We start from the raw sequence: 26,603 nt of genomic DNA, 5'->3' as shown, positions 1-26,603 counted from the left end.
CTTTTGAAAAGGTTTTTCTTGTTGTTGCTGTTTTAAGATAAGTAAGAAGTAATACACTTAGATTATCTTTCTAATGGTCTTTTTGAGCTGTCCGTACTTAACCAAGGCATCATTGAAATGTGACACCATTAAACATCTGTGTCTTATTGACAGTACTCTCACTTTGTAAAGGCTTTCAGTCTATCTTTATTGGTCCATCGTCTGCACCAAAGTTCCTTTAGACATTAACAAGCAGGCCAATTCTTTATCTTTTCATCTTTTAATTGTTATATTAGTTTTTTTTTTTTAATTATATTATAACAATTAAGTATAATAAATATTTTAGATGGTTTACACACAAATGTTGTTTTTAGTATTATATGATATGATTTAGTAAATTAAGATTTGAGTGAATTTAAAGCTCTCTTGATGTATACAATAGTATTATTTCTCACATGAGGTTATATTTTGTAATCCTTGAAAGATAGACGAGACTATTACCTCTTTCTCTGCCGTGCACCACAAAACAAAGCGGCACTTGTGCTGCAGCAACATCAATTAATTGACCACAAATCTCCCCCTAAAATAAGCCATTAAGGAGGCAAATTGCTTTAAGTTTATATAATTAATTAATAAAGTGAGTGATGAAATGGAGACTTATCAAACAAGCTCGGCTCCCATTAAAGAGGGCTCTCACTTGACTAGCTTATTAAATTTGGTCCCGAAACAGTGTTTACAGCGTCGTGAAAAAGCAATAGAAATGCAGAGGCATTGAGAAAAAGAAATGAGTTTGTGTAATTAGGGACTATTAGGATCTTTCAATCCAACAGAGAGAGTGTGGGATGAGCTTTAAAGGTAGTATCGCTTGCTGCTTGTTTTTTTTTCCTGAAGGGAACCATTGTTAACCCAAAAGCACACGTCTAATAAAGACGGTGTCCCCTTTACCCCACAAAAAAGGGAAATGAAATCTGCTCCTGAAAATTGCTTTGCACCCCCCTGGCTTGAACCTGAAACTAACAGGCTGTATTGTAAAAACATCAGTTCTGCTGTGAGATTTTCATATAGGGGAACAGCTTCCTGCCCTCTTGCTGACGTCTCTTCAGAAGGAACGTTGACATTTGCTCTAAAACTATTATTGATGTCATACCTCCGTCCAAAAAGCCAGAGGTTTGCTGTTGGTCTTGTCAGGACAACACATCCTTAATAGTTATTTAAACCCCACCCTAGCCTTCCTTACATCCCCGTTGCCACTTTCTCAGACAGACAGAAATGAAATAGACAGCTCCTCTGGTGCTTCATTTTTTTTTTTCCCGTGGAGTAGGAAGGAAAGAGAAGAAAAGTTTCTCATCAGAATTACATCTGCATAGCTCCCAAATGCCAAGTTTACAGGAAATCTAAAGTGGAGCTCATGCATACAGTTAAGAGCTTATTATCCTCCACTGCTAATCTGGGCATTTCTATGCTGGAGGCAGATGCCATGCACTGATTTGGAGTAGATTAAGTTCATCGTCTAATAGCCAATTTTACTGTTGTCTTCCACTGACTGCCAACTCCCCCTTCTGCCCCTGACCACTGCATTCGCCTTTCCTTCCCCTCGCCTAATTGAAGCTTTCAAGTGAACAATTTTGCCCTCACAAATAGTCTCATCCCGCAGCGTAAGAGCATAGTTTAGACCTTCATCAGACCAGAATCTTATAATTAGCAGTAAAACTTGAGCCAAAGCGGTGATGGAAGCAGAGGCTCTGGCGTAGAGGTAAGTGGATTTGTAGTTTTTGTGAGTATGTCGTATGAATAAGAATTTGTATCTGGCCAGACACAGTGATATTTTTAGGAACAGACTGATGTCATCCTGTGTCTGACTGGTCCTTAGAGAACAGTAGCGTCTGTAATGGAGTGAGGTTGGTTTTCGTGGGCTCGAGAAAGTGAGTGAGAAGGCAAGAGTGAGGCTTTCACTTTGAATCTCTTTCCATTATTCCATCACTCTCCTGCCTGCTGACACTCTTAAACATAAAGGTTCTTTATTGGCAACCACGGTTCCATGAAGAACCTTTGAAATCCATGAAATCTTTCAAATTGGTTTGAAAAACAGTTCTTTAGATTTATAAAAAAAAGTTATTCACACAAGAAAAAATGGTTATTTTAAGAACTGTTCACTGAAAGGTATCAGCCAATATGATTTTTTTTTTCTTTTTTTTTTTTTCTAATGCATTTACAATGAATGGGAACTAGACCTTCAAAATTGACTGAAATATACCATATAATGTAAATGTAACTATAATATATATATATATATATATATATATATATATATATTATTCCTTTTAAGATTTTGTCAAATTATTTTACAGTATGACTCCAAATTCCTTTGAAATTTCACAGTGCTTTGCAGGAGTTTTGTGAAATGAAATGAGACACTGTGAGATCTGTGTTGTTCTCCTACTTTTGGGAAAATTGTCAAAGACACCCTGGGGTTTGCAAACGTTTTCATTCGTCTTGAGCGCTGATTACATCTCAAGTAATGCGAGTAAGCAGCTGAGCGTCCTCTGGATCTCTAAACATCGTGTCATCTTCCATCGATAGATGGTGCATTGCACTGGGATGAGGGGGTGATTTGTTGTCATTTCTGTAAAGTGCTCGATATTTTCATTTCTAGAGTCCAGGCACATAAACAGAAATATGTGCTTGCTTCTTCAGTCTCTCCATAATCATTATGTCTTTTTATTTCCAAGCCATCAGGAGGTGGCATTTGGTGGCCCATCCTAAGATGTTCACAGTGCATATGTCGACAACCATGTGCCATTACTCTGATATTCGAAATGGAAAGTGGTTAGCGTTTGTAAGAAGAACGGAAAGGAGACAGAGACAGGTAGGCAAGGGAGTAAAGAGAGTGTTGAAGAAATATACAATGATCTTAACTGTGGGGCTGCAGTGCTAAAACATTGTAATAGCTTAAGTTGGATTGACATGAGGAAGATTCTACCGTTTAAATAGATGCTTTTTGTTCTGTATAAGCAGCAAGCATTCACAACATTCTCCTGTTGTGCATGAATTTCGCTTTCTTCAGGGTGTCGGAAAGTGTCACTCCTTTGTTAGCCAGCATTCTGATGTTTTACTGCAGTGCTTCCCAAAACCGCACAGATTTATTCAGTGTGACAAGGGGGGATTGTAAGTTATGAAACATGTTTGTGTGGACCTCTGGATGGTGCTATAAGGAACCGTGTATCCTCTTTCCTGGGGGAGTAGAAAACAGCTGCTGCTGTGCCCAGTGTTTGTAATTACTGTGCTTTAACTGCATAATCTAAAGTGGACTTGGACTGAAACTGTGCCTATGTTCATTCCTATTAACTCACAATTGCATTGCTGTTGCACTTTTTTTTCTTTTTTTTTCTCTCCTCTGTGTAACATGCCTCATAGTGCCAAACATATTGCCATGGCTGGTAAAATGAGGCAGACTCGGTTTGACAAATTCAGCCCTGTTAACAGCACTTTGAGTAGATGTTCCTTAGCAAAACTGTGAACTACTTTCATTAATGTGAGATGTTCTGTGTGAACTTTTGAGTGTGAAATATTACATAGATTTTGAGACCTTTAAGTAATCAGTTTAGGATGATGTTCCTTTCGGGAGGAAATGTAGAAAAATGTATTCGGCAGGGATATCTGGACAGTCTTCCTCTGCAGTCAGTGACCCTTAAGAAAATAATGGCATTTTTTTGTGAAAGTGTATTGCTCTTTAATTTGTTCCTATTAGTGCTACGCCCTTTATACATACCTGCAAACTAGTCGTTTATTTGCCGCTTTAAATAAAAATTTAATTTATGTGAAACATGTAGATCCAGGTTTTTTTTTTTTTTTTTTTTTTCTTTAGGGGTGTGGTTGAAATTACAAGCACAGTAAACCTCACAAGAATCAGAAATGGGCTAGTTTCCCATAGACTGTATTAAGGCCACAGACATCTCTCGAGCTGTTGCAATCTTTTTTGACGCTGTTTAATGTGACGTGACATCTTTTTAGCGCCTTAGTTCAAACGAAGTGGCAGATGAACCAATCATCTCTTCCGCTTTACTACTTACAGCACGAAATAAACATGAAAGAACATCAGAAGGTATGTTGAAAGATACAGTGCAACTTATCAAAATCTGTATCATGTCACATGTAATCGCTAAATCAGTATTTAAACCGTGGAAAGACGACAATATAACAGCTTGTAAATAATGTCATGCAATGTTACATTTACCTCAGAAAAGCCTTTCAATGTCCAAAAACGTGTTAGTCAGCTAAATAAATTGGCTTGGAGAGGAGCATTTTGCTAAATATACACACTATATTGCATATTCATTGTATTTTTACTTAACCTGTTCTTCAATATTTAATGTATGTTTGAATAAATCTGTTTTATGACAGCCACCATTTAAATGTTTATATAAACAAATGAGTAGAAACATAATTGTCATTAAGAATTGAGTATAACATTATTTAACAAAAACGTCCTTATTTGTCATTTAAATGTAAGTACCCTACAAATCAGTTAAGATATTTTTTTTCTTTGAGGAAATTTGCCCTGTACTAAACCTTCTAGACCCCAAATAATTGATATCAAATCGAAATTAATTAAATCAAAATCAAATCGAATTGCAAGCTTATGAACCGTAATTGAATCGAATTGTGAGTTTTTTTTTTGTCAATGCCCAGCCTTATTGTCATTGTCATTTAAAAAAACAAAACATTTTTTTACTTGAAGCAAATGTATTTTCCCTTTATTTTCTTGTCAGAGTGCACCAGGATCCTTTGTGTTAAAATCACAACAACTTTCTTCAAGTGGAGAATAGCCCCAAACCCCCCTACAGCTAGCTATTTAATTCAGAAACATGTGACCTCTTTCAACTCTTTGCAGGTCTGTTTATAAGTTTGCATGCAAAACCAAAAGGACACTTTCATAATGGACGCAAAATTTTATGCCACTGCTGATCAGATTATCAGTGCGTATAGGAAAGAGAATTTGCTTTGGGAACACAAGCCTAACGAAACCCTTCTCTTCTCATGCAATTCAGCTCAGACTAAATCCTTCACTGATCATGGCATGGCGCATTATCATAATCTCATCAATTCTAGAGCACTTGAAATGTGCCATATAAATAAGTAATTATTCCATAGCACAGTATCATAGACAGTCAGTCGCTGTCGCTTCATCTTGACACCTAATTTGGTCTTGCTGTATATAGTTTGTATGACTAGATTTAGTTATTAATGTTCAAGGAAATGCCTGCGGACATTTTGTGGCATCTCGTACCTTGTCCTTGACTGTAATGAGGAGAAAGCAAGGTGTCTGTTTTTTTCCTTTCCTTTTGTTTCTTTTAAGTTTACTGGGAAACGCATTAAATGAGAGCCCCAAGTCACACTAACCCTGATATTGGTAACAATTGAGTCTCCACAGGAAGGTTACAGCCTGAAACCTTGAATGCACTGGGGGAAATAGACAAAGGAGAAATGCATAGTACAATTGGCAGCTCAGGTATTGAATTAGCTCTATAACACAGAGGCTAAACATAAATCATACGACTCGAGCACAGTCTAGAAGGGTCACATGGCTAATTTGGGTTGAGATTTGGATATGAACAGGGAACATTCAGAAATGACATCTGCTTAAACTCCTCGCGCCGTGATGTAGACCTCAGCCTGAAGCGTCAGGGAAAGGTCAACTGATGCTCATCCCTCCTGTCATATGGAAATTGACAACCAGGAAGAGAGTTCTGTCTAATACTGATGGCCTACTTTGAAATTGTAATACTTAAACATTGGAAAATGGAAAGCCAGTACAGTACTTAATATGTGTGGATATCTGCAAAATGCAATATGGCAAGTTGGCACATTGGCATATTGAGTGGAATGCTAACAGTTTGCCCTGGTCCCTGATTATTTTTTTATTTTTTTTAAAGATCAGGGAGGGGCATAGAGAGTGTTTGATGTTCCAGTAGGAGCGCAAGAGGGAAGGCAAGAGTCCTTCACAGACACCTAACCTGGATAAATCTCAATAAATGCTGTGTGAAATTACTTACTTTGTGAAAATGAAGACTAGCTGAACTCTCAGGTTTGAAGCTGGCTGCTATTTGAGCTTCTGTACAATTTTCACTTGAAATGATCACTTTATTTTATTTTATTTATATATAAGCAGTTAAGATTTCCACAGTTTTCTCTTTTCGTCTCTTTAAACTTCACACACTCTGTTACTTTTTTCAAGAATTAACAGTGGGAGTGGGGTTAAAGTAAGAATTTGCACTGTATTCCATTACCGATTCTGTTTCAACATAAGCTGTCTTTCAAGCCCCATGAAGTGCTCATGTGAGCTAGTGCAAGGATTTGCCAGAACTGGGTGATGGAGATTAAAGACTCCTTCTGTTTTGGCTCTGTTTGATGTTGCCATGGTGTTTTTGTTCGTTTAGGCCTTTTCTGACAAATATCATTACCACTTTGCTCCTATAGTTCTGCACACATCATCTTCAGGGCAAGTCGCCCACACACTCAGAGCTGCAGGTCCAGATAAGACCCAGGAGGGCGGTAAGGCTGGTATGAAACTTCACTGCCAGACAGCTGGACTAGAGCTGACTTGCTCTGTACTGATTGTCATTAATAATGGAATGGAACAGTATTGGTTGTCCATTTACTCTTTTAACATCATCTATACCTGAAATGTGTTTTTCTTCTCTTTATAGATATCCTCAGACATTTCTACCAGATTAATCTTCATGTTAACAGAAATACTTTTTGTATTTCAATTTGTCTAAAAAATTAAATATGCAAATGAGGCAATATCTCATATGCGTACATATAAACCCTTGAGGCTACAGATTTTATGAGGTGATCACAATGTTCACAATGACCATGATTATAAGGTCATAGAAGAGTGTAAGCATTCTGATTTGATATAAAGAAAATGGCTAAAAAAAGTCAACCTATTACATACAACTAGCAACATGCAGGAATTGCCAGTTGTTAACCTAAACTTTAAAAGCTTACATTTCCTACCTGTTCTAAATATTGCTGTCATCACCTCCAACTTTATTGACTTCATGGCATTGGTGAGAAAGGTTTCCTTAAAGAAACTTTATCCACCCGTCAAGACATTCCACGACTTTGTTATTGCTTTGACATTTATGGTCACCAAAGCTGGAGGCAACTGTGATGAGATCCATATAATTTTCGACACTTACAAAGAGGACAGCATCACACATGGAGAGAGGGAGAGAAGAGAAGAAAAAAAAAAAAAAAAAAAAAAAAAAAAACATGGTTGTCCTTGATGCGATATCACCAAACCAAAATGTTCGAGCGGTATTAGAGAACTTTTGGTCATCTTCCATTAGCAAAACTGCTTTTCAGGCATTCTATGTTGAGTGGCTGACCACCAATTACAAAGGCACCAAACCACTATACCTTGGTATATCACCACAGGCATGGATTGTGTCAGCTGCGAGTGCTACTCCATTCTCTCGGCTCAACTGCACACACGAGGAAGCTGATGACAGGATGATGTTCCATGTGCAGGACATTTTAAGTCACCATACAGGATCTACATCACTGACACTGTCATCAGGTGACACAGATGTCTTTGTGTGCCTATTATACCACATAACAGTCAATTGGAGAAATCTTGGCCTCCAAGAGCTCTGGCTCATCCGCAACTCAGGAGTGAAAAGATCAATATTTCCACTTCATGATATCTGCATAGCGCTGGGAGACGATCTCACACAGTGTCTCCCAGCACTACATGCGCTGACTGGGTGCGATACAACCAGCAATGTATCGACCAAACTTGCAGCTCTGAACACTGTCCGCAAACCAGACAACTCTTCTCTGATTCCCAATTTCAACACCGAATTCATTCCTCTTCCGTGTTTGCTTGCGGGTTGAAGGTCCATGCAGCTTCAAAAGGCTCTACACGATCCCAGCCGAGGAATAAGGGTCTTATCTAGCGAAAAAACAACAAAACGTATATACTTTTTAACCACAAATGTTCGTCTCGCACTAGCTGTGATGTGGCACACATTACGTAATCATGTTGAAAGGTCACACGTGATGTAGGCGTAAGAATAGACCTAGTGTTTACAAAGCAAACGTGCAAAGACTAAGTCAAATGCCCTTTACAAAAAAATCAATAAAATAAAAATAAAAAAATCAATAAATAAATAAAAGATGAAACAACGATGTCTGACAATTTTTGAAGCTGGAGGAGAAAATGAGATGAAGTTTTTCGCCCCTACCCTACATTTTCCGCATATGTCAGGTTACTGCCTGACCTTTCCAACGTGATTCCGTAATGCGTGAAGTCGAGCATTTGTGGTTAAAAAGTATGTATGTATATATATGTATGTATGTATATATATATATATATATATATATATATATATATGTATGTGTATATATATATATATATATATATATATATATATATATATATATATATATATATATATTTAATTTATTTTATTTTATTTTATTTTACAGCAATTTGGACCTTCAACCCGTTGGTTCCCGTTGAAGTCCACTATATGGAGAAAAATCCTGGAATGTTTTCCTCAAAACCTTAATTTCTTTTCAACTGAAGAAAGAAAGACATGAGCATCTTGGATGACATGGGGTAGAATAAATTATCAGGAAATTTTAATTCTGAGGTGAACTACTCCTTTAACGTAAAAAAAATAAAATAAATACAGCTTTAACAAAGGTGAACCTATATTTGATTTCTTCAGTGAACAAATAGTATTTCACAACATTAAATAAGAAATCAAAATGCTAACTAATGCTAATGATCTCAGACTTTTGGAACCCACTGTAGATTAGGTCATTCATGGTTCATTCAAGTGTGTGGGGCAGGACACAAATTCTTGTAATTTGAAAGAGACTACAGTGTACTTGTGTTTATTCAAAGTTGGATTGGCTACAATCAGCGCCTGTGTATTAGTGTGCAGTTTAAGAGGCTTCACAGTGAGCAGTTAACACAAGTTGAAACAAAAAGGAGATCAAAGCTGTGAGCAGCCTTTAAAGAGATGGCAGCTGTAAGCATTTAAGTGGTAAAGTGCTGGAAAATGTTGTACTTACATGTTGGAGCTATGGTGTGGGATTGCATTTCTTCAGCTCTTTATGGCTCGTAATGGCCATATTCTGGCCACAGTGTTTTAACACAATTGCATGGTGAAAGCATATCATCATCATCATCATCATCATCATCTCTCGCCTGTCTTTTTATATGGAATGATTTGTTTGCTAGCACGCTGCATTAAGCTACATTAAGTAGTCTGTTTTCAAACCTCACTTTCAAATGAGACTTTGCACTTTCTTTTGAATGATGCCTCTTTCAATTTCTCTCTATTTTTTTTCTTCTCTAGTTCTTCTGGTTTTCCTTCTCTCTTTCTCTCTCTCTCTCCCTGCTTTAGTGTTCCCCTGTTTATTTCTGTATAAGTGAACTAAGACAGCCATCAGCTTGCATATCACCCTGGAAGAAAATTATGGTTATTTGTTCCTATTTTTTTTTTTCTTCTTCCTCAAATATAGCACACCTTGCTGAGATCCACAAAGTGTATGCAAGTCAAGGGCACATTACTTGAATTCTCTCCCATTTTACCCTTGAAAGCTCAGCGTATGAATTAAATGAATTGTGCGTGCTGAGAGAGAATGCGTTGATCTCTATGTTAAGGAGATAAATTCTATTGAGGCTAAATTCTATTGAATAGTTTCAGAATCAGCCAGGACCCAGAGAGGATCATGAACCTGCTGTAGACAGAATTATCATTTGTGGGTGAACTATCCCTTTAAGAACCATTTGATGTGAACCTTAGAAGGAAGTGTCATTGTGTGGGGCCAAAGGAAAAGAGTCTGAATAAGAGATAACTACACATCTGTCTGATGATAAATGGTGTCTTTTCATTCCTGGGCTTTCACCTCTGTAATTCACGTTTAATTTAGTCTGGCTTTGATGGAGAGCATAGATCCGGTTAGATCACAGAGCGGCGACTTACAGCATTGCTTCTTAACCATGGCCACTCTTATCCTCTATTGATCCTGACTGCCTTCAAAGAATTCTGTGTGATTCCATGATCATATTACTTGAGCCTTCAAAGTGCACTACTTCTCCTTTTCTCTACCGGAATGCTGGGGAGATCTCGAATATATAAATCTGTTTGGGTTGAATTGTTTCCTGAGCGGAGTCAATAGCTACATTTCCTCTCCTGGAACCAAGTGACCCCAAGGCTTGCTCGTAAAGGTCCGGCTGTAATTTGATGTTGTTTATAGATTTGTTTACCTCAGTATGTGCTCCTCTCTTGGATCTACAAAGCCACCATCACCAGGCACTACAAAAACATTTTTGTGCTTTTATGCAATATGATTTCTTAACATTAGATTGGTGAAAAAGGATGACAAGAAAATAGTGGAAGAGAGAGAAAAAATAACTCTATGAACTATACTTTTGGGAATAACTTGTCCTGCACTGTTTACATGACATGAATACTTCAAATCATTAAGTGTAACGACACTCTTCTAAGTGATCAGATGCTGTTTTTTTTTGTTTTTTTTTTGTCTGGGGGACTAAAACAAGTAAAAAAAAGTTTATTTTGTCTAGACTACTAAGAAACATTCTAGCATCTACCCAAAGCATGCTAGTGTTGTAAAGTTTTTCTTTCTTCAAAGCAGAGACCAGTGAGACAGTCGGGATCGCGTTCAACAGAAGTTATTCTTTATTGAGAACTCCCCTTTACGCGGCTGTAGAAACTTCCAACATGATCTAATCTAACATAACTTTACATGGTATCTTATAGGCATTTTAGGAGGAGGGACTTTTGGGGGTGGAGACAAATTCAAACAAAGCATGTAAATGAGTATACAGGTTAAGGAACCCGCCACAGACCGGCAGTCTCAATCCAATCAGCATAACCACTCAAATGCATATGTGCTAATCCAATCAGCCAAACGATTCAACGTCTGGACTGTGGTTCTTGCTCCAAGAGCCATTAAAGACAATAGGTTAGCGTCTCCGTGATCTGACTCATTTAACTTACAAAGGAAAAACAGGTCGGGCAGGAATATCTTGCTGTAAACTCAATAATCACTTTCTCAGTTTATATACTATCTAAATTAAAACCTCAAATGCTAAAATCAGTATTCTTCACCGTGATGTTATGTAAGGAAGCATATCTGAAAACATATTCTTAAATTTGAATCCTTCACTAGCAACCAATTGAGAATGGCAACACCATAGCATAATGAAAGACGCTGTGGACAGTGTTGTTTTTGTATTATTTATATACTATTATAGTATTAATATTTTGAATTACTGTTAATTTATTTGTGATAGTTTAATTAGTTTTAGTTTACTGTAACAACACTGGTGAACATAAAAGAAACCTCATAGGTTCCTTATGGGCGGTTCCTTTTTACACTGGCAAACACTACTTATATATTCTTCAAATGGCAAAATATATATATTTTATATATATATATATATATATATATATATATATATATATATATATATATATATATTGCTATTAAACCCAGCAGTATAAGTTTGATTAAAAAACTGCCATTGTCTGCTGAAGGGCTTATCTTTCACAAAATACTGTAAAAGTACCCGTCTATCTCTCTGTGCTCTCAAGCTACTCTTTTACAAAACAAACAAGTGCAGGAAGTTATGAGTGTAAAGCCTCATAACTACATTTACTGGCATAGTTTATACACAATCCAATCCCTGAGTAATCCAGACAGTGGGTAACAGCAGGTCCAATAAACATCTCATAATCCAGCCTGCCGGGGAAGCATTTGAGCGCACGGTTTGGACACTGTATGCGTGGACACACTAATTCCAAAGTGAAGCAGGTCACAGCTTACACTTTAAAGTCCTGTCAGCCCAGTAATCACTATCTGAGTCAAACCTGAGATGGCACACAAAGCCGCTACCAGAATGTATGCTCACCCATGCTCTATCATTATAACTCATTATGCTTGACTAGCTTTTGTCATTAAAGCAAACATTGAAGGTTGTAATCAAAGATGGAGTCTAAAGGATGTAACAGAGGGGTCCGGCTTTTTAGGAAGGCAGATCAGAAATAATTGGCTGTTAGGGAAGGGCACTTTCTCAAAAGCTGTGCTTATAGACACTTTATCTGTATAGGGCCTTCCCGTTTACCATAATTTCTGCTTCTGTATCCACACAAATTGTTCTTTTCTAGAATTTTCCATCGCAGGGAAGGTTTATCGTGCAACCAGAAGAAGTTTTGTTATGAAAGGACTCAGGGTTTGGCTCAAGCCTGCTGCACCTCTGACCACCCGGAGCATCTGGACCGGGGTCATCTCATGCAGCGTGAGCCCGAGCCAATGGAGGGCTTTCAAAAACAACAATCTGCTCTCCTGAATTCTTAGGGCTGCGATCCCTGGCTCTTCCTCACACGAAACTGTTTTTATAGTGGGTTCTGTTCCTCCTGCCCTCATCCTCCACTTCCCCTCCCCTGATCACCGTGCAACTGTCCCGGCTCTTTGATCAACTGCGTATAATGAAACAGATGAGCACAGACACTCATAATCAACCTGGTTTCTCTCAATGAGGTGAAATGAGTACAGAGGGTGTATTTGGATGCAATTCATGACTAGGGACTTGTCTTTCTGTGGTGCAGTTTTTTAATCAGTCTGCGTCTGCTTTGGCGTGTCACCTGTTCATGTTGGACGTGAGCTGACTGAGGAATAGTGACGTGGAGGGAACTATGAAAACCTTTATGAAACCACACACAAGCGTTCAATGCCTGTCAGGAATTGTTTACTCTTGACAAGTGAATCTGTATGTCTGTGAAGAGCGGCAATGCATGAATTTCTACTGCAACTGCATTTAGTGGGATTGTGGAGACTTACAATTACACTGTTCGTACCTGCTGTGGATTTGATTCCGACAGATAGCACTGTCTCACACTAACAAGCATAATTCCAGGCTGCCTTGATGAAAAAGTCATTTTATTTAACTTATTGTTTATTGTTACCCCACAGGCAAACTTTGACATTTGCATGCACAACACGTTAAGTATTTTCAAACTCCTCTTCACACCATGGCAGACAAATTGTATCAAATCGGTTAACCTTCAAGATAGAAAAACTGTTCTCAACAGGTTCTTATTTAATGCAATGACTCTTCACCCCCCTCCCACCCTTCAAGTGATCAAACTATTCTTTGAAAGCCTTACCAGCTAGACTTACAACTACCAACACAGCATAGTGGTTGATCTCAAGGCCACACATCTCCTTCAGAGAAGACAAACACAACCACACAGCCTCAACACCCAGTCCCTGACCACAGGGAGTCATCAGAGACCATGTGTCCAGCAGTGGTCCTGTTCATGAGGTTCTGTATTACTAACTATAGCTCAGCTTGACACAGAGGGGGCCAGGCACAGTAAACATGTTATGTAATGTTACAATTTATGTAATATGTCACTGTTCAAATTACAATTAAAAAGTTTGGGGTCCATAATAATTGTTTTTTTTTAAAGAAATTAAAATTAATAATCAAGAATGCATTATAATGTCACAAAGGATTTCTATTTGAAATATGTTATTTTTAAATTTCTATTAATCAAAGTATCCTGAAAAAACAAAACAATGTATCACTGTTTTCACAATATTTAGCAATACAACTGTTTTCAACATTGACAATTATAATAAATATTTCCTGAGCACCAAATCAGCATATTATAAAAAATAAAAAAAATAATAAAAAAATTGTATAACAGACTTAGCCCTAACCTTAACCCTTAATTGTGAACAACATTCAGGACATGTAAGGCATTTAAAGATTTTTCTCTGTTTACAGTGAGGTTCTATGCCATTGTATGTTGTCTGTAGATGCTGCATGAAGCTTCAAAGAACAATACTTTACAGCATTTATTAATTTACGTTGCTGTTCACTTTTGCATGTTTAATTTAAAATGTAAACAATATATTAGTATAAATTACTGGTAGTCAGTGTATTATAAATATATATTAATTTCCAATGAGCAATAGTGTATGTATTAACATTAATCTAAATTAATAAATGCTGTAAAAATAGTTTGTTAGTTCATGATATCTGTGATATGATTATACTAATGCTAACAAACTGAGCTTCATTTTAATGTGGTACTAAATAGCTTATTATTTTCTTTAGAGGTGCACTCTGGGAAAGGTCAGTGAGAGTTTTATGCAAAAAACAAAAACAAAAAAACACTACAACAAGATGGACTGTTGTTGTGTTAGGTAATAGACTTTACACTTGAAATAAACAATTTGTTGGCCATATGCCTCGGGATGTGCTTTCAATACAGAATGAAAGTCAGTTAAATGTAATTGGTCAAACTAACCATTAAACCAACCATCTCTTCTCGTAGCTCATTGGACGAGGGCCTGAATCCAAAGGATATGGCTGTAAAGCCCTTAGCGGCCAGTTAACAGTGACTCTTCCCACACTCTTTGCGCTTTTGAGCTGCCTAGCCAGAAATTAAAGACATGTTTTGGGTCTTGGTACTAATACTGCTGCTTAGAACCACAACCCATTCATATTCACACCACCCAGATCATCTCTAAGACATGATGTATTCCCCTCCCTCATTATTTCAGCACTTCCTCTTTGTTAAATCCAGGTGATATGCATTCTCACAAATGACCTTGCGATAAGGTGTAATGTCAGTGCGATCCATCGTCTTTCATAGAAGCCTGTTTTCATTTCACACAAATGTGATCGTGCAAATTTAATACGAGAGATAACCTATTATCAGCTTTGCACGCTGCTGCTCCATGCTACAGGAGAGAGCTGTTAGTGCTGCTCTGCTAGATTACCGTGTGAATGTGCGTGCTAAGTGAGCTCCAAACCAAAAAAAAAGAAGCCATGCTTGAGCAAGTCCCTCTTAGAATGCCACAAAAATCACTTGCTATAATTAAGTGGAGGTTATAGCATTGCTTTGTCATTTGGCCTAAATCCATCAGATGCTTCATGGCGTGAGTATGTTTGCTGACAGATTGCTGCACTTTGTGTTTCCCACAACCACAGAGGTTACTAAACAAAAGTTTTCTGACATGAGGAGGAGGAACAGGGCTTGACTATCCTCCTGAGCTTTTATCCAAGTCCAGCTGTTAGTTTCTCAGTCTCAGTGTGTCTCACTCATAATGAAACTGTTAGAGAGCGAGTTGTTATTTGGGTCAGGCTGTGACCTTTCTAGCCTCTTCTCCACTTAGTCTCCATAGGCTACCAGGAGAACCCAGGGTGAGAATCGGGAGTGTATTATTGACCCCTGCACCTGGTCTTGCTTTGAAAGTCTCTCAGGCATATCACATCGCCCTCAGAGGGAATCAAGCTTTACCTGCCGCTCCATCACAATTATCATCAGCGCTAACCTCACCCTTTTCCCTTGTTATCGTTAAAGATGATGATAATTGTATGGATGGGAGAGCGCAGCCCTCTCCCCCAGCTGTTTTTTTTTCTTTCTTTTTTTTTCTGTGCTATTCACCTTGAGGCGAGACAGCTTTGCCTGAGCTCCCCAGCACTGTTAAGGTCAAGACTGAGGAAAGGGGTAAGTCATTATAGGAAAGATACCTCCTAATAACCTGACATCAGAAAGCCATCAGAGAGAGATTGAATTATACTCATTCAGACAGCTTCCTTTGTATTTATTGCCCACAGACCTGTTTGACATCAACAAAATCACGGATACTTGAGTTAGAACAGCTCAAATCGCTTCACTAATAAAAACGAATAGCTTCAGATGCTAATTTTTCAAACTGCATCATCAAAACGCACTCAGCTGTTCCGCCACAAAATCTCCTCCCCTAATTTAAAGCATACGTTAAACACTCGATGCTAGAATCTTCGTTACGCTGCGCTCAGATTCAATTTGTGTGCGTATTTTCCTTATTGATCGCCCTTATCTGATCAATGCAGGTTCACTTGGATGAAAGAAAAAGAAACCATTTCAGGTTTGTCCCTGAAGGATTTCTTTTTTTGAGAGTGTGAGCATGCATTCAAGAGGCTAGACTGTGGGAACGGCATGGCAGGCTTGTATCCAGGCAATAAATTGGTTGCAGGGTTGAGAAAGAGACCTCTCTTTAGCCTTAGTCACTGGCAGAAATAGTCACAGCTGTAATTCTCCATTAGAATAGTGTTTTCAAACCTCTATTGTGTGTTTGGGATGCCTTGTAGATCTGGCTGAGGGTGTGAAGAAATTCCAAAATCAAAATCTTTCTTTTACACTTGAAGACTGATTTTCTTATGTGAACAATATATTAAAAAAAAAAAAAATCTGTTTTTGTCCAAACAATAAAAGTCCAATTTTACTTTTTGACCCCACTGACATCCATTGCATGGGCAAAAATAGTTTAAAACATCGTAACTCCTGGTTTTAGAACAGCTTGGGCGTGAGTAAATGATGACAAAATGTTCATTATTGTGTGAACTTTCCTTTTTACCATACTCTAATTGTTGAAGTATTTTTTTTCACTCAGGCTTGACTTAATTCCTGAATGGAATCGTCTCATATTGATTGGCATTGTTCAAGTTTGGACAGTCAGTTTTGCGGAGGTAGATGAGTCATATTATTCCAGTCAGATTGTGCATTCCGACAATGCACTTCCCAGCCCAGACAGTCAGACTCCACATTGTCTGCTTCATCTGATTCGTTGCAGGGACATTGAACACATTTTAAGAGGACCTATCATCAGTGTTTTCAGTCCTCCGTTCAACATCTCTAGCTTTATGTCTCTATGACTGCTCTTGTGTGAATCATTTCGGTCCGGAAGCGAACATGTGGTAGTGTTTAGCTTGCTAATGCTCAAGGCTTTGGCTGCCTGGGGGGAGATATCACATGGACGGCTCCCAGCAGAATGATTCGAGTCCAGTAAACAATCTCTACGCCCAAATGTGAAGAACTTTGGAAATGAGGAGCTCCCATGGGCTGCCCTCTGTCCAAAAATCACAGAAAGGGCTTGTGTGAACTTGAGTGTGTTTTTTCTGTTGCCTTTTTTTTTATTGCTTTTCTTATTGTAAGTTAAATTATTGCTATTGCATTTCACCCCTCGTTGCCTCCAAGAGCTATTCTCTCATCCCTACATATAACAATGTCTGTGTCTGTGGACCCAACACACATGTATGTGATTACATCGGCAGGAGTAATCATGTACTACTAATGTTTTACTAACATTTTGAAACCACCTTCCCCCTGAATACCTCTCGACTTTGTGTTTTCCTTCTAATGGATCACATTACTGAAGCATCACTGCTGTTTGAATTGCGTTGAAACATCCTGAACATAATCAGTCCTTCACAGTCAGTTTATAATAAAAAAATAAAAAAATAAAAAAACTGGCTTCTTCATTAATGGCTGGCCCATTATTCAATTATTGATTACATTTTCCTGTATTAATTCATGTTATTTATGTCCTACATGCAAGCAACATGTTTTGGATCATCTTTCATTTATTTGTATAAATGTGTTTTCATTATGCACAGACACTGCCTGTATTTTTGTAATGCTGCAAGGTGAGCTTACTTTTTTATTTTTTTTATTTTTTTTTTTTTACTGTATTTAACACAAAACTAAAAAAAAAAAAGCACTCCAGCACTTCATTATGGTGTTTTAGGAAAGCAGCTAAGATCTTTGTTTTTTGATATTCATCTGTGGTGGTGATTGCATTTGCACCAAAAAAAAAAAAAGCTCAAGAAGTGAAGGAGCAGTTTTAGTCTCTTGGAGGGGTGGCGAAATCGTGTTCCCATCATCAGTGATGGATAGAGGGTGGAACTGTAGCTCATTGTGCACTAAATATTTCTGTTAGAAACAGTGATGCATTCTGCTCTTGTCTAGTCATCCGGTTCATCAAGTTCTCACTTCCTGTAAAACTGCAGAATAGTACAAGCCAGCAGATAAAAACTCTGAAATATATAGGGAGGAGTGTAATTGAATCAGTTGGCCTACTGTAGATATAAAACAAAGCCTCCCAAACTGCCCACCTTTTCCACCTTAAGCAGAAGTAGCGATGGGCTGAGCTGTGTCTGTTTCTCATTAATCCAGCATTGGACTGAGAAGGCGCAGGCCTGGCGGGCTTCGGATCTCTAACAGCTGAAGAGCCTGAGGATGTGTTGAGAACATCCTGCTGAGAGTGTGGGCTACCCAGGTGGAAGAGCCATCTGGTGGAAGGGTGTGACAATGCGCCTGAGGGGGTGGTGGGGGTATCTTAAGCTCCACAATATGGCTGAAGGCTGTTCCCTCACCTGCAGCCCCTCCCCTAAAAAATTAAGATCCTTCGGGAGCCCTTTTTTCTGATATCTTTTTTTCTCTGGTCTTCAGGTTTCTCAGATTTAAGCTGTTTTAGTGAAACACACACAGAGTGCACTGCTGACTCTCTTGAGTTGAAAGCTACCTGCCACTCTTTGAAGCCTTCAGATCATTTGCCCCATACCATTATGGACCCATCCATCCATCCATCCATCCATCCATACATACATCCATCCATACATCCATCCATACATCCATACATCCATCCATCCATCCATACATACATCCATACATACATACATACATACATACATACATACATACATACATGCATACATACATACATACATACATAATCCCTGTTGTGGACCCATGCTGTCATCATTGTGAGACATATTTGAGACACCCTACCAGCAAGAAAGCAGAGAAAGGTTGTATTAAAAGTCACGTTAAAACTTCCTTCTTCTCAAGTAGACCATAAATCCGTAGTGCTGTGATCAGCTTGTGAAATGTATGTAATTATATATACAATTAATAACTTTTTGGAACTGTCCTGTCCTGTCATGTCACCTGTTAAGGTGATATGATGCTCATACAAATTAATTACTATCTATTCTGTCTAAGCACACCTGAGCTTTTAGCACCAACAATAAACAAATAAAGAGATAAGTTAAACGTTCAGAAGATCAAACTCTGTTAACATGCTCTGTAGAGTCACCATCACTTTTAATCCAAAACTGACATCAGTACCACAGTGCTATTGACACAGCAGAGGGCCTGTAGCCAGCAGGAAATCCACCTGCTTCGGAGATGCTCTTGCTTTGATAGCTCCTTCACATACAGTATGCAGATTTCTTGGGAGAGGCTTGTTTGTATGCGATTTCCTGGGAGACTTCCATCTTGGGCTTAAATAAATAGCGGAGTTGTGATGATTAGTGCTGAGGTGCGCTCCTACTCCCACAAGCAATCTGCCAAACCTAGACTTCTTCTGTCTTTGTTTTCACCTGAGTTTTTCCCAGAATCAGAATCTCTCTCTCTCTCTCTCTCTCTCTCTCTCTCTCTCTCTCTCTCTCTCTCTCTCTCTCTCTCTCTCTCTCTCTCTCTCTCTCTCTCCCAGAGCTACGGCCTTGATTGCTCTCTAATTTAGTTAGTTGGTAGTTGACTCTGATAATGGTTTGGCCGAGGAATTTGCTGACATGTTATGTCACTCAGGGATAGGTTCTCTTCAAGCAGAGCTCTAAAGAATCCAGTCCCTGGAATAGCAGACTCTGAGCCGTTGACAGAGCAGGCCCTGTGTTTGTCAATAGCAGGCCCACAAAATCTCCCTTCAATATACCGAGTGGTGCCTCAGTCACGCGCTGATGGTCTCTTTAAGCACATCGACTCTAGACGTCTCTCTCTCTCTCTCTCTCTCTCTCTGTTTTTCTACCTCACCTGTCTCTCTCTATTCCTTTCCATTTCAGTTTTTTTTATGTCATGCTATAAAAGGGAAGTCTGGCATGCATCAGTATCTCGGTTTAATTGTGACACATCTGCCATGATCTAGAGTTTCTGTGTCCTTATGCTTTCCATCCAGGATCTGTTATTGGGGGGCCATATGTATAATTACCCTATATAGAGGAGCATATGTAATTTTTATTGCTATAACAGGAGCTCATATAAAGTGTGGTCCAAAGCACAGGAGTCATGCTTTTCATTTTGGTTAGCCGTATGACAAGACCGTATCTAATATAAAAGAATCCATTTAATCTGAAACAATGTTTGTTTGGATCTTGTTACTTTTTATTAGTGGTGCTTGCTAAGGTGGCCACTACTACCACTTTTCCTCTTACTTAAGGCTTATAAGTATTTAATCTGTGAATTCTGTTATCTTTTACTCACCCACATGTCATTCCAAACTCGTATGACTTTCTTTGTGTAACACAAATAATATTCTGAAGAATGTTTCAGCTGTTTTGACCATACAACAGTCAACAGGGGTCCAAAACATAAAAAGTAGCGTGAAATGGCTTGAACATCCATCTCTAATCACATAAATATTATTTATTTATCTTGAACCTTTAAGCAAACAACTATGAACCACCCAGAATACCTATAACAATATGCAGTCATTCTGTTTATGAAATTTGGTAAACTGAACATCTGAACATCTACTCATTTTCTATTTTTCCTGAAAAAATTGAGCAGATGCATTTACTGGTTTTGATAATTAATAGTTCCCTCTGGTTGTGTCTCTTTGCTTTCAGTGAAAAAGGACGTGGAAGAAACAGATGACAGGATGACACAATTCAAGAAAAAAGCAAAAGAGCTGCGAATTCTGGATGCCAAGACAGCTCAGAATCTGTGTAAGTTATCAGCATTCCATATCATCTGTGTCCCCTAACACCCACCCAGACCCACCCAGATCTGTTTTTTTGTTCTTCCTTCCAAAGAAGTTACATTTGTCTCTAAATAATTGTCTTTTTTTATTATTTATTATTATAATAATAATCATCCTAGGTATTTTTGCTCCATACTTAAGGCTGCTGAATCTATAGCCACAATGTTTTCAGGCTTTGACTGACACTTTTCCTCTGTTCTTTTCTGTTTGTTTGTTTTCTTGCTCCTACATATCATGTCAACTTTAAAATTCCTCTTATCCTCTTGTATTGTCAAGCAGCATTCAGCAGTATTTGCTCTTCCTGCAACAGGTTTTTGAGGATGCTGTTTTTTGATAATGGATTCAACCTGATTCCTCTGATATCAGTTGTACTGTTAACACATAGGAGGATAACAGAAATAAAAAGGACAAAGCATTTTGTTTGTGTCTGCCTCATCCTATCCACACGTAAAGCCAAACAGTCCCCTAAAACCTTTATGCGATTAAGGGACCAAAGTCTGATTATTATTATTATTTATTTTATTTTTGTTCTTTCCCCACACGTAAATCACCAGTGATCAGAAAATTAATTAATTAATTAATTTATCCCAAATAAAATAAAATCAGTCACATTAGGCCATGTTTACTGTCATATTTGTTTGTCTATACCCCTCTGTCTTGTTTGTCTATACCCCATAGCACTGAAACTAGTTTGACCCTATACTCGACAACAGGAACCACCTGTTTATGTCACAGGTTGCTTTGTGGCCCATATTGATCAGCCTACCTTGTGCCATTTAGCAACTCTCTGTCTCTCTTAAACTGCCATCCTCTTTCCCCCCTCTTGAATCTTCAAGGAGAGAGGTGTGTGTGTGTGTGTGTGTGTATGTGTGTGAATTCATTGCGTTCTCAGGAGTGCCTGCGACTCTTTAGACTCTGATTGATGAAAGCAGTATGAGAATGCAATTTTATTCTTCTTTGGAAATGTTGGCTTCTTTGTCTGGGAGAGGAGAACACCTTAGATATACAATATCACACTTAATGAAATATTCATAGCAAATGCTAAAATAACCAGCCACCTGAGTATGTGTCCTACCCATGCTTGTTTTCATCCTACCCGGAAGAGTACTTGGATTCCAATTGAATACATCAATGCAATTTGAATGTGTGAAAAGAACAAAATGAAGCTCTGAGTCTGGCTACAGTTCTGCTCTTGAAGAATATATATTAAAGGGATAGTTCACCCAAAAATGAAAATTCTGTCATCATTTACTCTCCCTCAAGTTGTTCCAAACCTGTATGATTTCCTTTCTTCTGCTAAACACAAAAGAAGATATTTTAAAGAAGGTTGGTAATTAAACAGTTGCTGGTCCCCATTGACTTCCATAGTATTTTTTTTTCCTACTATGGAAGTCAATGGGGTCCATCAGTCGTTTGGTTACCGACTTTCTTCAAAATATCTTCTTTTGTGTTCAGCAGAAGAAAGAAAGTCATATAGGTTTTGAACAACTTGAGGGAGAGTAAATGATGACAGAATTTTCATTTTTGGGTGAACTATCCCTTTAAGCCACATTATCCGAATGTTCGTTTAACAGATATGTGACATTTATTTACATATATTTACATTTTCTGCGCTTACTGTTGCAAAGCTTTCTGTAATGATTCTAGGGTGTTATGTGTGATTGCCCGTCTGTTTGTCTGTCTATCTATAGTCTGGTAGACATTGAAATTGTCTTATATACTCTCATTGCTTAGCTATGGGCAATAATAATAGAGATGCTTGTGTCAGTCAACACTAAAAGTACAACAAAAGACATACCATTTTCATTATTCATATAACATGCTCAGTTAGTGTGTCTGAAGGACATCAGGGTCAGGTTTTGTGTGTGTGTGTGCTTGTTTTTTTCTTTTTCTTTTCTTTTTTCTTCTTCTATTAGAACTGGAGCATATGAAGATAGCCCTAACAGCAAAGATTCCAGTGACATTTCTCTCTTCCCCTCATTCTCTCACTTTCTCTTATTTTCACATTCTCATTCTCTTGTGCTCTGTCTCATTTCCGCTAGTTATTTACCCAGCCCTTGATGCACAACACACACTCACACACCACTTCAGGCTTTAGAGTAACTAATGCCAGCACATGAGTGGGAGTGCTGTTACACATTCACTTCAGCCACAAATCTGTCATCTTTCACAGAGAAAGGAAAAGGGAGGTGGGACAGGAAAACAGAAAGAGAGAGTGTAAAAGCATCGTATAAGGCACTATTTGAAAGGCCAATGTACATTTCTGTGGGGCATTAAATGTTCTGTTATTTATATTTTTATTTAGGATAGGGGCTTCACAAACAAGACAGGGTTGTTCCAGGGTTGTGGAAATGACCCAAAGTACATGTGGGACATTGAGAGTTACTCATACCCCCAGGTATCCATTTCTGTCTCCCCCTCGTGCTGAGAGTACAGTCTGTGGGCTGACTGGACAAAACCCATACTTTCTTTGTTTGGCCATGAAATTCTCTGGTTAGGAAAACTTGCTGAGTTCATTGGTCCTGGGGACCTATGAACAATCTTACACAGACACACACATGATCCCACACATCATTGTGAGCAATGTTGTGCAAGTTACTTCCAAACTGTAATACATTATACATTACTTGTTACTGTTATTTAAAAGTAATTCTTTACCTTACAATATTACTGTCTCATGAATTGTAATGCGTTACATTACTCCTGTATTACTTTTGAGTTACTTTCACCAAAATAACTACAGAAGTAGAACTTAACATTCTAAAATGACTAGGGCTGTAACGATATGCGATATGAAACCGAAATCGCGACACTCAGATCCACGAACCTGTGTCACGGTGTGAGAAGGCAGAATCGCGACACACCCCTTCCAACTCCCAGAGTTATCATTCCCGTCCAGATCTAATGCTACCACATCTTTAAACTACTATTAGTATTATTTGAAATTAACATTATAAAATACGTAGACCTACACCACAAAACCAGTTGAGGATAAATTATTTAAAGGGGTCATATAATGTCATTTTTGTACAAGCTAATATGATTCTTTAGGGTCTAAATTAAAAGTTTGTAATATACTTTAATTAAAAATTCTCATTAGTATTGTAAGAAAACACTCATTTTACCTGGTCAAAAACAGCTCTGTTTTCAGCACGCCGTTTCAGTGCATGTGTCTTTAAATGATAATGAGCTTTGCTCACCCCGCCCCTCTGTTCTGTGCGTACACCGTTTAAAATAATAATACAAAAACCATAACGCGTTGTTCATTATAAACGTGGGATTATGAATTATATTGAGAACGTCGTACATAGAAAACATGCCATAATGTACCTGAGTGTAAAAATAGCCACATTCATCGTGAAGCGTGCAAGCTATTTGCAAAGATTAATATAAAGATTAATATAAAGGTCAATAAAACGTTACACTCACTTGTTCTTCTGGAGGTTCAGCAGGAACACGAATAGTTGGTACTGATCCTTTTTTCAGGAGCAGCTTCTTAGCAAATCCAGCTTTATACTGACCCTCATTTGTAAAGCAGTCTGGTGAAATGATTCGCGCAAACATGAAAGCATTGACGTTGATCGTGGGGAATATTCCCTTCGAAAACAAACTCAGCCACTGCGTCTTCAGCTGTACGGATTTAGAAACATCATCAATATGACTGCTGTGTTCGTTATTACACCCAAGAACAGAACACCACAATCATTAGACGCCATTCTACTCAGCACTCCAGCTATCAACAATGAACGCGCGTCGGCGCGTGCTATGATTGACAGCTCGCTCACGAGGGTGCGAGGGCGGGTCTGTGTTTGAAACGCTGCTGTCAATCAGCCATCGTGGGAGGGGTGTCGATATTGTGACGTCACAATATCGAACAGCTTGATTTGAGACAGGAGGAAACATATAAGAAGATTAAAAAAAAAACACTGGATGGATTTTTATCATTTTATGATGGTTGTGTACAGGCACTGCCAACACACATTTCAGTACAATCAACTTGTAAAAGTGCATGTACCATTATATGACCCCTTTAAAACTGGGCAATTCCAGCATCATGGACGTGACATTTACAGTTAAAACATGAAATATAAATTCTCAGAAAATGCATTTAATACCAATATATTGAAACGTCTGTTTATATATCCATAGGCTACTCTCTTAATAAAGGAGTTTAGACATTAGAAAAATATCAGTCTACACATGCGTTTTATATTTATTATGAGGGAAATATACATGCATGCGTGACACAAACAATCACAAAAAATTAATAAATTAACTTTTAGGTAGCAAAATATTTTTTAGTAATTCTGTAAATGACACTACTAAGCAAACCAAAGGTAATAGGCTACCCACCGGATGAAGAAGGACATGTTCCTCCACAGGACATGTTTATTTTTTGTGTTCGCCCTAAAAAACTTAAACCTGCCCTAAACACGGCTTTACTGGACTATGTCACACAATACAAAGTTACACCAGCAAGAGGGAGATATATATCTGAAGCGGTAATTTAGTCTTTATTTACAAACTTGGACACCACACGCGGCTATCGACTGACCACGAGCAGGTAATAACTTACTTGCATTTTTCATTCGTTAATGTCTCGCGGTCTTGCTGTTTTTTCCCTCCGGTTTTTTTTTTTTATTTTTTTTTTTTAACAATTACATTTTGGGCTAAAAGTGTGTTGTAACGCAAGCGTTACTGAACATGTACCGAGTAAAATATTACTGAAAATTGATTAGTAATGCCTTACACTACTGCGTTACAGCAAAAAGTAATATGTTCCTGTAATGCATTACTTTTGTAACACGTTACTCCCAACACTGATTGTGAGTGTAAAGAGAAGCTGTATAGTATATGCTGCTTTGGACCCGGGTGGGGCTCCGTGCTCAGCTGAAACAATATTCCAGATGAGATGAAGAGGTTGTGAATCTCATGAGTGCAGGAGGAACCGAGCAAAGCAGGCAACCATTACATGAAGTCATGCTCCTCTATTAACACAGAGATACCCAGCAGAGCTCTGTGGTCCATAAGCATGTTTAACAATCCCAGCATTCCTATCCCTGGTCTAGCTCCAGAGGAGTCACATAGGCCCTCGGTCAACATTCCTTTTTACAAATATAGCGGCATTTTGCGTAAAATGCTTGCAATTTGGTGGACTTGCAGTGTTTTCTTTGTTGAAAAATGTGACTAAATCCCCAGGCTGATGAGTAGTGGATATGAACAGAAATTAATTATGGGATGCATCTGTCATGGAATAACTTGTTAGAGGAAAAAGTCAGGATAATGTGAATATGTAAATTATGCTAATGAATCAACAGATGAAGCGAAAGCATTTGTCATCCAATTAAATTTTTTGCAGAAATGTGATAAGTTCTGACTTGAGGTTGTTAAACCAACCACATTCAGTGACTAACCATGTGTTTGTTTATTGGCATGTGATACTCTTGATGATTGGCTCATCATGCTACTGATGGTTTGTTCATTAACATATCCCTATAGCCAGGCTGTATTGTATTGTAAGGCTGGTTTTAAAACCTTGTTGGCATGTCGAACCTACAATAATAATTTCTTCCTAGGCCATTGTGTTCAGATGAGCCCCCTGCTTTGAAATGCCACTGTGTTTGCTCTACCTTCATCTCCCAAATAATGTTTTTTATAAAATAAGAAAAAAATAGAACTCTCTTTTCTCTGAAGAAACCAGCATATTGTCACACGCAGATGGCCAACTAATGAATTGCAGAAAATAGAGCATAGTTTCACAGAGACCCAGTCAATCAGCTGGTGGGAATGGTAGTTTATTAAATCACTGATCATCAGAAGTTGGACCTGTTTCACCTGCACACCAGAGAGCTGGATGAGGCAGAAGGGCCCTTGCATTCATTGGCTGGTGCAATTCAGAGAGCAATGGAGGAATCTGACCAAACAAATACATATTTCAGAGAACAGACACTCACATATAATCTTCAGTATATCCACTC

General features: G+C 38.2%; 1 protein-coding gene across 7 annotated transcripts in view; it reads left to right on the top strand.

The window, feature by feature from the left end:
* The window catches only part of diaph2 (diaphanous-related formin 2), a 444,655-nt gene that overhangs the window by 219,171 nt on the left and 198,881 nt on the right, over positions 1-26,603 (top strand). For all 7 annotated transcript variants that reach the window (XM_084132527.1, XM_084132524.1, XM_084132525.1 and 4 more), the window contains one exon: positions 20,492-20,590. In XM_084132527.1, the coding sequence (XP_083988653.1) occupies positions 20,492-20,590 (99 nt within the window). The remainder of the gene's footprint in view (positions 1-20,491; positions 20,591-26,603) is intronic.

This window comes from Abramis brama (assembly GCF_963993115.1).
Source record: "Abramis brama genome assembly, chromosome: 13".
In the NCBI taxonomy this organism is placed as follows: Eukaryota; Metazoa; Chordata; class Actinopteri; order Cypriniformes; family Leuciscidae; genus Abramis; species Abramis brama.
This window is presented reverse-complemented; position numbering and strand designations above follow the sequence as displayed.